Source organism: Triturus cristatus, chromosome 3_1 (genome assembly GCF_964204655.1).
Source record: "Triturus cristatus chromosome 3_1, aTriCri1.1, whole genome shotgun sequence".
NCBI classification, from domain to species: Eukaryota; Metazoa; Chordata; class Amphibia; order Caudata; family Salamandridae; genus Triturus; species Triturus cristatus.
The window spans coordinates 290652588-290666051 of NC_140583.1; the positions used below are offsets into that span (position 1 = coordinate 290652588).

Below are 13464 nucleotides of genomic sequence, written 5' to 3' on the forward strand. Positions count from 1 at the left end.
TGGGATGAAGAATGCCCCTGCCACCTTTCAGAGGTTGGTCAACCAGGTGTTGGCTGGGCTAGAGGATTTCAGTGCCGCCTACCTGGATGACATTGCAGTGTTTAGTTCCTCCTGGGAGGACCACTTGCACCACCTCTGGGAAGTGTTGATGGCGCTGCGCAGATCTCTTGACTGGGTGTGAGTGTTTGATTGGTTCTGATGCTCCGTCCATCACCACCCCCTTTTGTACCGCTTTGTTCGCCATAAGTTGGCAGGGTATGCTCAGACGTGAGTCCCTTGCTCACTTTGCCACTGGATTCAAGCAAGCCTGGCTGAAGACGGCTGAAATGCCAGAAACCGGTCCTAGGAAGCTTGTTTCCGGTCTAGGGAAGGCATGGCTTGGCAGTTCGGGCTGGACTGTTCCCATGAGGCACAGGGTCAGACTGATTTGCATATGGCCATGTCTGAACTGGGGTGGCAGAGTGGGCTAAAGAACGGTGATGGATCAAACCCAGATCTCTTGACTGGGTGTGAGTGTTTGATTGGTTCTGATGCTCCGTCCATCACCACCCCCTTTTGTACTGCTTTGTTCGCCATAAGTTGGCAGGGTATGCTTTGACGTGAGTCCCTTGCTCACTTTGCCACTGGATTCAAGCAAGCCTGGCTGAAGACGGCTGAAATGCCAGAAACCGGTCCTAGGAAGCTTGTTTCCGGTCCAGGGAAGGCATGGCTTGGCAGTTCGGGCTGGACTGTTCCCATGAGGCACAGGGTCAGACTGATTTGCATATGGCCATGTCTGAACTGGGGTGGCAGAGTGGGCTAAAGAACGGTGATGGATCAAACCCAGATCTCTTGACTGGGTGTGAGTGTTTGATTGGTTCTGATGCTCCGTCCATCACCACCCCCTTTTGTACCGCTTTGTTCGCCATAAGTTGGCAGGGTATGCTCAGACGTGAGTCCCTTGCTCACTTTGCCACTGGATTCAAGCAAGCCTGGCTGAAGACGGCTGAAATGCCAGAAACCGGTCCTAGGAAGCTTGTTTCCGGTCCAGGGAAGGCATGGCTTGGCAGTTCGGGCTGGACTGTTCCCATGAGGCACAGGGTCAGACTGATTTGCATATGGCCATGTCTGAACTGGGGTGGCAGAGTGGGCTAAAGAACGGTGATGGATCAAACCCAGATCTCTTGACTGGGTGTGAGTGTTTGATTGGTTCTGATGCTCCGTCCATCACCACCCTCTTTTGTACCGCGTAGAGCAGGCCTCACAATCAAGGCCAGTAAGTGCCAAATTGGGCAGGGTTCTGTGGTGTACTTGGGACACCAGGTGGGGAGTGGCCAGGTGGCACCCATGCAGCCCAAGATTGAGACCATCCAGGCTTGGGAGCCCCCAAGGACCCAGACCCAGGTGAGGGCCTTCTTAGGACTCATGGGTTACTACAGGAGGTTTGTTAAGGGGTATGGCAACATTGTTGCACCCTTGACTGAGCTGACTTCCAAGAAGCGGCCAAAGATTGTGAACTGGACTGACACCTGTCAGAAAGCTTTTGATGCCCTCAAGACTGCCATGTGTACAGCACCCATACTCCAGGCGCCCAATTTTGCTAAGGAATTTATTGTCCAAACAGACGCTTCAGAGCATGGGGTGGGGGCTGTTCTGTCACAGATGAATGAGGAGGGACTAGACCAACCTGTAGCCTTCATCAGTAGGAGGTTACTTCCACGGGAACAGAGGTGGAGTGCAATTGAGCGTGAGGCATTTGCTGTGGTCTGGGTACTGAAGAAGCTGAGACCCTACCTGTTTGGGACTCACTTCCGGGTTCAGACAGACCATAGGCCCCTCAGATGGTTGATGCAGATGAGGGGTGAGAATCCCAAGTTGTTAAGGTGGTCCATTTCCCTACAGGGCATGGACTTCACGGTGGAACATCGCCCTGGTACAGAACACGCCAATGCTGATGGTCTGTCCAGATTTTTCCGCCTTAGTGATGAGAACTTCCAAGGGGATGGGTAGTCCTCCCCACATTTCAGCTGGAGGGGACGCGTGTTAGACCTGGCACCATTGGCGTGGGTCTCCTTTCCATTTTTCGCTGTTGTCTCCTCTGTTTTTGCTGGTAATAGATGCTCTGGGCGCTGTGCCATGGCCATTCCGTGCCACAGCGCGAATGCTCCTTGTGTAAAGATGACATGTGAATTGGTATATCCATGATTGGCTTATTTGGTTTGCTTGTTAGTCCCTAGTAGCGTGGCCTGTGTGCGCCCAGGGCTGGTAAACCAAATGCTGCTGGTGAGCCTGCAGCGCTGGTTTGCGCCACCCACAGAAGCAGCTTGTAAAGTGTGTCTCAGACCTGCCACTGCAGTGTCTGTGTGCAGTCCAGAACTGCCATCTTGGCTGTGAAGTGCACCCACTTCCCAGCCCCTGAACCTTCCCTTGGCATCATGTAAGCCACCCCTATGGTAGGGTGCATTGTATGTGTAATGTAGGACATGCTCTGATGTGTGTAGCATGTCCTGGTAGTGAATTACACCCAATTTCGTTTTTCACTACTGTAAGGCTACCTGTTCTCCATAGGCCAGAATGGGAGGTTTGGCTATTACATTCTATAGTCCTAACTGACCCACAGAACATGGTAGAAAAATGAATTTAGTAGGCCTGAGCTCAGAATGTTAAAATACATCTTTTAGTGAAGTTTATTTTTATATTCTGTGTTTGAAAATACCACTTCTAGAAAGTAGGTATTTTCTTGCCTAAGCCTTCCAGTGTGCTCTGCTGTTATGTGTATTGGCTGTCTGGTTTTGGAGGGACAGGGCAGGCTGAGTCAGACCTAGGTTGAATAGAGAGATCTGCATTGGAGTATGGTGAGGGGTAGCTCCTGGACCTGAATAGGGCTGTGCCTGGCAAGGTGAATGCTGGCTCCATCTCTGACTGTGCGTCTGATGGCAGACCCCCTCTTTCTGAAAGGAAGGAGGCAGCCTGGTAAACAAAGTGCCCCAGGGCTGGGCAGAACTGGTTCTGGCTGGGTTCAGTGACTTGTAGCTTCTAAGAACAAAGACTTTGGGGTATAAATATCTGTGCCCAAACCCCTACAATTGGTATTGCTCCTGGACAACAAGAAGAACCGCTGTCCGTGTAACTGAAGGAATCTGCAGGAGAGGACTGTCCTTGTGCTTGTGTGCTGTTTCTTGGACTGGCCTGCAGTGGTTACTACTGGACTAGGAAGAAGAGGAAAAGGACTTTGAATGAACTTTTTTTTTTGCTACAGCAATCACCCAAGGGCTAGAAGAGAGCTAGCCTCCTGCAGGAGTCTCAGGCACATCAGACTCCACCACCAGCCTCCTGTTTCCTCCCAGCGAGGATTTCTATCTGCAGGTAGGGCTCCTGTGAGTTCCAGGGCCTCTAGTTCTACTGTGGAGAACAGAGTGCTGAAAATCGTCGCTGACGCCCGTTAGCGAGCCGCTGCAGCTGAAGAGCGTAAGGAAAAGCGTTGCTCTGCTGCCGCCGAGTGCTCGCTACCTGAGATTATTGCACCACCTGTCGGCGGGCTGCCAAACGCTCGCTAACCCGAAGATTATCGCATTGCATGTTTGCGGGCCTGAAAGCGCTCGCTAACCAAAGATCATTGTATCGAGTTCATCGCTTCACGACATCGCAGAGCGGACGCCGAGCGTTCGCCATTTTCATTGCATCGCATCAGGATCGTCGCTCCCTCGCCATTTTCTTTCATCACAACAAGATTGCACACTCAACAGGCTTGGCGCATCATCCTCCCTTCGCGGCAAGGATTTTATCGCATCGCCGGCTTAGCGTGCAGAAGTTTGTCGCCTTGTCCTGCCCACAAACCAGCGCATCATCCTCCCTTGCGGCAAGGATTCAACGCATCGCTGGTTAGCGTAAGGAAAATCATCGCTACAACTCCTTAGCAACATTTTTGTTGCTTTGCTACGGAATCCAGGTATCTTGTGAGTAAAAGGGTCGCGGAGACCACTGCCTTGAACTGAACTCCTCTTTGCACACCTTGAACTATTTTTTGCAGCATTTTAAGAGTAACCCTATTTTTCTAGTATTGTGGATTTTTATTGTTATTGGTTTTGTGGTAAGTCTATATATAAAGATACTTATTTTTTATAACTACTTGTGTGGCGTCCCTTTGTAGTGTTCTTCACTGTGTTACTGTGTATGGTCATAAATGCTTCACACACTGCCTCTGAGATAAGCCTAGCTGCTCGTGCTACATTACCACAGGGTTGAGCAGGGGTTATCAAAGGGTGTAGTCTGCTTACTCTGACTTAGGAAGAAGGGTGCCTACTTGGACAGTGGCCAGCCATTGCCAACTAGAGACCCCCATTTCTAACATGCCCTGAATGTCTTTAATCTGACAAAAAAAGGAAAGTTATGAACACGCCCTTACATCCTGTTTCTTTTCCCAATAAACCTTGGGAAAAAGTTGGGCTAGACTTCTCTGGACCTTATGATGTTCTTTCTCATGACCTAAAATATCTCATTTTGCTAATTGACTATCACTCCAAATGGGTTTACCATATGTTCTGTGATTCAGCTAATTCCACTAATGCTGTTAAGTTTTAAAAATATATATTTTTGGTAGAAGGTTCACCTTCTGTCATTGTTACAGACAATGGCACCCATTTCATTTCTGAGAAGTTTAGTTCATTCTTGGCTGAACGTGATGTCAAACATTTTAAAGTCGCTCTATATTCTCCAACCTCGAATGGTTTGGTAGAAAGAGCAAACAGGTTGGTTAAAGATGCCATTCAAGCAGCCATTTCTTCTCATCAAGATGTACAAGATTTTCTTGAAGCTAAGTTGTGGGTCTTATTACATTTCTCCACATAGCACCAGAGAAGTTTCTCCGTTTTCCCTCTCAAGAAACAAGACTGTTCACACCAGTTTATGTCCCAATTGGTTACTTAATAAGAACAACAAGAGCAGTGTTGGAAATCAAGAATTGGCATTCAAAGTTTTGCAAAAACAAAATCTAATGACGTCAGTGTATGACTCTGCAAAAAACTTTGATTTCCTCGAATTAAAAATTGGTGATTGTATTCTCATTAAAAACCCTAAAAAAGTAACTAAGGGTTTGTCGAAATTTTCCCCTCCAGTACAAGTCACCGGTGTCAGCAGAGGTTCAGCCTTACTTGGTGTTAAAGGATGGTGGAACAAAAGATCTCTGGTACATCTTTCTTCCTCACAGGCCCGCTCCTTACTTAATTTGACCAAAAAGGAGTTTGAACATTGTGACTGGTCTTTTTGGTTAAAAACCCCAACATCCGACATTGGAAGTTCTTCCACATCCTGCATTCCAGTTACACATTCCAACTTAAAAACCCCAACATCCGATATTGGAAGTTCTTCCACATCCTGCATTCCAGTTACACATTCCAACTCATCTAGTCCATCCACTTCTAACACTGATGTGTTCAATGCTGACACCTATTCCTTACCACCGGAATTAGGAGTTTGGTGCAGAAAATTACCTTCCAAATTGAATGATTATGTGTTATCATGATCTGATATTTCATTTATTGTTATTGCATTTCACTTGTTTTACTTCCTACATTAATTCTTGTTACACTTCAAATTGTTTTTATTTCCTTAGGTTTTTGCTCTTCTTCCTTGTGAAGAGGGAGAAGTTGTAGTGTGTGGTTATTGCTTCATCCTCGCGCTGCACCCCAGCGCGAGGATGCTTCATGTTGTTGCTGTATGTGTTCAAACGAGGTTCCATGATAAGACACTGCTCGATGCGTTCCAGGGTTCTAGACAACGTTAGTTGTCTGGAGTCCTGGCGCGCAGTGGGAGCGTCTGGTTGTGGGTGCTAACTTTAATTGAAATAAACTTCAAGCTTATTCCCGAAAGAAGCCTCCTGACTCGTTCACTACAGAACCTTCAAAAACGACAGCTCTACACTCCAGAATGAGGATAAGGATTAGTGGTATTGACAGGTAACCAATTTAATAGTCAAAGATATGCAGTACTTAACTTCCAAGTTTCCAAGGTCCATGCGTGTTGCTCAACAGTCCATGTATTTCTATATGTTATAACTGCACGCGACTTGCGAGCAATACATTATAAAACATCACATATAGGTCCAGCGTCAATGAATAAATAAAAGAAGAACCGAACTCCAAAAGACAACGATCTTCTGCGCAGAGAGATGCGGGGCCACCTTGGAGTTCGGGCATGAGGAAGCTGCAGCAAAATAGCTCTGGCCATAGAACGAGGGGCGCGGTTCCGGGCATTCGCCATGGTGACAAGACTCTGAGCAGTATTAGGTAGAGCTCCGAAATGGAGCTGCCCCTCGGAAAAATGATATTATACGCATAGGTTTCCTTCGTAAACCGTACTGCGTATTCTTAGGATGAAGCACCCTCTTCATTCACCTACAAGAATCAGCCCAGTCCAAAATGGGGACTCATCCTCCCCTACCCTACCGGTGAGACTTTTATACTACCCGTCCTTCCTCCATGTTTATGCTGCCGCAGTCTCGAGCTGTCAGGTTAATCTCGCGAGGTTTGCCAGTAGGAGCCGCTGCGGTAGGAAGGAGACGGGGAAGGACGCGGAGCTGCTGAGATCACCAGCTTTCTGCAGAGTCCGCCGCCCCTCACACAGCGACCTTCTTGCTTCCAGCCATGCTCCGCCTGATTACTGCGGTGCCTATGCTGCTTCTGCTGACCTTAAACCTATGTTCCGTCCAAGCCCAGACTGGTAAGAGGGTCTGGAAAGGGAATTAACTCAGGGTATTGATGGGGCCCCGAAGGGAATCAGTGGGGATCCCAGAGGGGGCGAATGGCGGAGAATAGTGAAGAATCATGTATATGAAGGCTGTAAGCTTGGGCGGCGGGGTAAAAAGGTTTCTCTGTGTCTGGGGAACATCGTAGCATAGAAACTATCAAGGCAAGCGGAAGGTAAGGTGGGGATGATGATAGTGGAAGGGTACAGTCTTACGTACGAGTGTCTAAGGTTAGAGGAAGGTCTGGTCACAGATTGGAGGGTGTTTTGTCTTTGGGGAACAGTACAAAACCTATTGAGGCCAAATGGAACGAGAATGAGTGCCCAGGACAAAATGTGCACGAAAAAGGTTTATGAAGACCAACGGATAAATCAGTACTCTTGGGGTGGCTGTAAAGCAACGAATGGGGAAGGAGAGGGTAGTGGCGCTTGAATGCACATTTTACAAAGGTTCTGTCGAGCTTCTGGGTTGGGCAAAACAGTATTCTGAGGTGGCGCTTGAACTGTCATTAAGATGGTGTACAGATTAATGACACTCCCGAGAAAGGTAAGAGCGTTTTTGTCTGGAATACAGCTCAGTTAGCGTGTGGACAGAGAGAGAGGGTCAGTCGGCCCTTAATTTTTACGTGAACATTGCTTTCTTGAAGAATAACTGGTATATACGAGTGACACCAATTTCGTTTTTCCAGTTATTCGGAGGGGAGTGGGGGGGGGGGCTGATATAATTTTGCCCGTGAATGAGCCAAGGTTGGCGTTGGTCGTGTCTTTGTATGTGATTGTCCTCTGTGTCTTAAAAATAACCCCAGCAGTGCTCTTTTGGTTTTTCCAAGGTTTGTTTTATGACTTCTTTGAATGCCTTGCTTCCAGCAAAGGGTTGTAGGTGAACAAATAAAACCTTAAACAAGTCTGTCTCTGCTTGCTAAAGAGGACATACTGAATGTTTCTACTGGGTCTCATTTCTTTTATCTAGTTTCTGTTCATTAATACGTGCCTACTGATAAGATGATCAGAACCAGTGTGGCCTTTACTTTCTCACTATTTATTTGATCTGGGAAAGGGAAGACAGTGACCAAAAAAATCCTGTGATGGATTTAAGAAATATATCTTCAGTTGTGTGTGTGTGTGTGTGTATATATATATATATATATATATATATATATATATATATATATATATATGGTGTTTATTTGGAAAATGATGCAGGAAACGTTTGAGGGGTAAGGACAGAAGGCGATGATAAGGCATCGGTAGATAAGAGACCAGGTTTGTGGAGATAAAACATAAGTCAATAAGAGCAGACCGGTTTGTATTAGTACTTATTTGGGTGAGTAAAGGTAAATAAGGCATAAATGAGTTGGTGGTTCTATGATTGATGCCTTTCTACATAAGAGTGGAGCAAACATTATAGTTAACCACGGCATTCCAAGCTCTATTATGCATATGTAAATATATTTTCGACATCCCATTGTTTGCTGACGTTAACATTCGCCGAATATGTGAGCAAGCTTTCGTCTGTTTGCCTCCTTCAAGCGGATGTGTGGACATTGCAGGCAGGAGTTACCCTTGGTTTTTGTGGATGCAATCGATGTGAGTTGTATTGTGAAGGGACTCTGTGTAGCCTTAGTCTTAGCTAGAGAGAGCCTTTCCAGAAAGCACATTTACTTTTAACATTGAGTAGCGGTTATGTGAACCCATAGCAGGCCTCCACTACGGAGAGGGTCTTACTTGACATTTTTTTCCTCAGAGAATCCCACTTGCGGCCCCAGAACGCTTCTGGAATGTGTGCCCTATTTTGAATGATAGTGTACCTACATGTGATCCTGTCAACAGTAGGTTGACACGAACTTCTGCGATGTTGCATGAAATGCAGTATTTATATCATCTGTTCGTGCACTGGTCCGAGAGTAAAGTTAATTCCGTCATGAATACATGCACCGAACCGAGTTAGGGACGCTAGCGCAGGGCCTGTTTTGGTGGAGAATAAACTGACGGTATAACGCAGGCATTGCAGTGTTCTACGTGTTGAACTTTGGATCGGAATCACCATGTGTAATTCTTGTGTTCGTGTAATCATTTGTGAAACGCTACATGTGCGTCATGTCCTGATGCAGTCTAAGAGTGCTTGTTCCGTGGGTCTCGTTACAACGTACTTGTTTCTCCTCATGGTCCCTAGTAAGGCAGATCATCTTTATTCAACAAGCCACAGTATCGGTAGAACAAGTGAAGGTACCAGAGGTTCAGTACAAAAAATGGTAATGCAGCATAACTTCGGCTTTCTTATGAAGCATCTGTTCCCAGGCCCAAGAGATATTCCATATCTGCGCTTGAGGAACAGATTTATGACCCATTACAGTTGGAATGCCTGTGTAGCACTGTCAGTTAACACTAATACTTTTTTTTAAAAATGCAGAAATAATTTTAGATTTCAAATGTGTCATGGCGGATGTCATCCATATTTAATTGCTTTTCTATCCCCCTGGTTCAGCACTGCCTGAATATTAACTGCGTTCATCTGTCTGCTTTGGTTGTTTTCGAGGTTCTTTACCCTGTTCTCACGTTGTTGGCTACAATTCCCATGAAAGCGGCGATGCAGCGCGGATCTGATGGTCGTAAAAAACATTTTATTTTCAGCCATTGAAAGGTGGGACTAGAGGTGGTGGAGGAAATGAATTGTAGATAGCACAGAATTATGCAGCCAGGAACTCTCTAAACAACACTGTATGCCTTCTCATTTTTTACAGGAGTGTGTAATTGACTGCGTCTCAGACCTTACTTTTCCCCTCTATTCGCCATTTCCTCCTGTTTGTGTCGAGAGGAAGACGTTTATCCCCACAGCGTCCATATGCTGTTTTGTTCTCTACAGTGGAGCATTGGATATCCACAGGTGGCAAATGAGGTGACACTTAGAGGAGGATTTATTTCAGGACACGCGATTTTCATTCCTTTGATATTATTTGAAGTTTCCACTTTTTAGCGATGTTATTAACTGCAAACGTGAGCAGTGACCATTACAAGTTTCTGCCTGGAAACGCGTTGCCTGAATGTGAACGGTTTTGATGGTCAGTGGTGTGGCTTTGCGGTAGCTCCTCCAGGCCGCACAGAGTGGCTCATCTCCTAAAGAGCTCAAGGATGCTCTCCTGTGCTCTTGCTCCTGTGCAGTGATTGGCTAGCCTTATCCTCCATATGCAGTGCATGTGCCATCTTTGTCGCTCTGCCTTCTTTAAGATCTTCAATGGGGGAGGTGAATGTTGGAATCTATTTTAGGAGTTTTTTGAGCAGGGATGTCCCTGAGCTGGATTGAGAGCAAACTGGAATAAGTGCTTTCGATTCTGTTAAGTATGTGTGTGCTTTAGCAGACGCGTTGATGGGTTAAACCTGCGCAATTTTAGCCATTTTCTCTATATTAAAATGCTTGATGCATTTTAATGTTCGTTGTTTGGGGGGGGGTGGGGGGGGGATTCTGTTCTTCAGTATATGCGGGTTGAAGTCACTGGGCACGTCATACTGAGTCCTTGGTGCAAACTACCAGAGTGCATATTTTCAAGGCTGCCTAAGAACACTGCATGAGCAAGCCAGGTGGGGATGGAAGTGTGAAAGCAGAGTAGGTCACCTCTGCTGCACCGCTCTACCCTCGGTGTCGCCTCACTAAATATTTCAGTATCTTGAATGTTGAGCTCGTTGTGCCTTTACATTAGCTATGCATTTTCAGTAGTTGTAGTATATACGGTTACATAGACTACCGTGGTGGTGTGTGTGTGTGTACGTACATACACTGGCCGTACATGGCAGGGAGTTGATTTTACGTATTGTAATTACATTTTACTGTACATTAAAAAAAAAAAAACTAGAAACTCACTGAAATAAATCAAAGGTTAAAGTAACCTTATAATTAGGTGAAATTTTGAGTAACAATGCGGTGTCTTAAACAAAAAAAAAAAATCCGCAGAAATTCTCCTGTTATAGTTATCTCAAGAAGCTATAACTCGTGCCCTAAGGTAACTATAACTCATGCCCTCACCATGAACTGCTAATTACCCCACATGTTGCATCACTCATGACATGTTATGATATCATTGATATCACTGCAACATTTACTATGTCATCACCGATGACAAAACTGTGCATAGTTGGGGCGCGAGTTAGTTATCTTAAGGCCCTAGTTAGTCACTTGCGATAATTACTGAACATTACATTGTCACTGCAAATTTCTCCTAACTATAACATTAATTTAACCTTTGATTTTTTTCAGTGAAAATAGTGTGTGTGTGTGTATGTGTATATATAAAGTTCCCTAAGGTAACTATAACTGATGCCCTTCCATGTACAGTTTTGTCATCAGGTGTTGCAGTGATGTCATATATCAAGTCACAAGTGATGTAATATGTGGGGTTAGTAGCCGTGCATAGTGAGGGCGCAAGTTATAGTTACCTTAGGGCACCAGTTATAATCACTTGAGATAAATATAAGTGGTGAGTTTCTGTGATTTTTTTTTTTTTTTTTTTTAGGTTAAAACATTACATTGTCACTGAAAATTTCACCTAACTATAACGTTACTTTAACCTTTGGGGAGAGGATGTAGCCTTACGGCTAGAGCGGTCGACCTAGAAGCAGGGGAACCGAGTTCGAGTCTCTGCAACGACGCTCAACATCCTGTGATTCTGGGTAAATCACTTAATCTCCCTGTGCCTAACAAAAAAAATGAATGTGTTGATCTGTAACGAAACTGGTGCTCATCTATAATGCTCTGATACTTGATATCTTGGGGTCTAGTTCGCGCTATATAAAACTCTTTAAAAAATATATAAATAAATAAATAATTATTAGTGAATTTCTAGATTTTTTTAAATTTATTTTTTATTGTATAGTAATATTTGATTACCAAACACAAAGCCAACCTCCCACCAGGCACAGGCTTTGGCTGTGCGCAGCGAAGAGTTGGCTGCAGGGTCTGTATCCAATCTCTTGTGGCAGCCATGTTCTGTGTGGGTTTGGCCCACATAGATGCACAAGTTACCCACAGGTGCACAGTTCCTTTTTATTTATTTTTTGGCGGATGTTACATGGTTCCACAAACCCACGGACTCTTTGACTCCCACAGAGTTTATATTTGACCCCAGGGGTGCTCCCTCTGGGACCTCCTTCCCTTACAAGGGCCAGGGGGTCAGGATTCCCTACCCTGCCACCTTATGTTATTTTCTTTTCCTTTTTAGGACTCAGAGACCGAGTCCCTGAGTGTTATGATGGCAGCCATAGTCCTTCAGGTTGCGTCCGGTCAATTACAATTCAGGGTTGAGCATGTGGATCCACAAATCTGTCACTGATCCTCTACGGTATGAAATGTGCAACGTTTTTGAGCCTTTATTGCTCCAAAACTACTGAGCGGACTCTCTCCAAGTCATAACAAGCATTGGCATAGCCCATAGGTCTCGCCTTTGGGAACTTATAAGTGTTTAGCCATGCAACAGTTAGTTGTTGCAGTAAGAATATTGTGCTGCATAACTAAATACTTATAAGGTCCCAAAGGTGAGACCTATTGGCTATGCCAATGCTTGTTAACTTAGCTAAGAAGGATGGTAGTTCCACAATTCCCCCATTTATTACAGTGTATAAAATGCAGTGTGTCCCCACTGCTACATTTGGAGCTGGAGTTTGGGGATATCGTAATGCTGTTGCCATACAAACAGAAGAAAATGGAATTTGTAGGAGAATGTTAAACCTTCCGCCCTCAAGTGCTAACATCATTCTCCACACCAAACTGAATTTAGAGTATATTTTAGATAGTATTAAACTGGCACACCTCCTGCTCTGGGTGAGTATGTGGAGGAATAGTCAATCAAATTTCAATAGGGCAGTAATAGAGGACTGTTTTGAGTCTGGATAAGGGGCTCTCCGTTCCCTGGCTGAGCTATGTCTGCAAATCTTTGGTTGATATTGGTCTCCCTGAACTGGTTAGTACTTCTGGTTTAATTACTAATACTGAAAAAGGTGGTCAAGCAGAGGTTTGTAGAACGCACTCCCTCTCAGAGATTCAGGATGCTATTCGTAAATACACTATTTGCCATTATTACTGTACTTTGGCGACAGACGATACTGCTATGTATCTTATACAAGAGTTAACTCACTGAGGGAGGTCTCTCCTTTTTAGATTCAGGTCGGTGATGGTTTGGCGTATAGCATGTTTTTATGATGGGGCTAATGCGTGGGGTATCGTCAGCAGCGGTTCGTCCACTAGGGCATCGGAGCGTCGACCTCCCTGCTGCCAGCGTAGCAAAGATGAAAAATAAAACGGTAATAAAATGGTTTTATTACTGTTTTATTAGTGAAGCCTACCAGCCCGAGCCAAGTGTTGGGATGGGGCAGGCACTGCTGACTGGCAGCAGGGGAAGACGAATGGTGCACACCTTAAGTTTAAAGTGCGCATGTCACTTTGGCCGGCTGTCTTGCGACAATGAGCAGCCTGAAATGCACACTTTAAACCTCTTCACCCGAGCTGTCTTAGACAGCTGGGTGGAGAGCAGGCACAGGCCTCCAGTGCCTGTAGGAGAGCTGAGCCACCCTGCTCCAACCAGTCCTGGTTCTTCTCTCATGCTGGTTAACAGCATGAGAGAAGCGTCTGGATTAGTTAGGGTAGTTGGTTCAGAGACCTTAAAAGAGTGGTTATGGGAATCCCACGGACTGACACCATATCTGCTGCTCTATTGGAAATGTTTTGGGGAGCGCTTTGAAAATAGGAGGCTGCCCGGA

General features: G+C 45.4%; 1 protein-coding gene across 4 annotated transcripts in view; it reads left to right on the forward strand.

Annotated features, from left to right (window-relative positions):
* Nucleotides 1-6484: 6484 nt before the first annotated feature.
* The window catches only part of NPTN (neuroplastin), a 541091-nt gene continuing 534111 nt past the window's right edge, over nt 6485-13464 (forward strand). For 2 of the 4 annotated variants that reach the window (XM_085643907.1, XM_085643908.1), the window contains exon 1: nt 6491-6696. In XM_085643907.1, the coding sequence (XP_085500033.1) occupies nt 6621-6696 (76 nt within the window). In that variant the 5' untranslated portion in view covers nt 6491-6620. Of the gene's footprint in view, nt 6697-13464 lie in introns of all 4 variants that reach the window. The other 2 variants (XM_085643906.1, XM_085643904.1) reach the window with 2 other exon arrangements.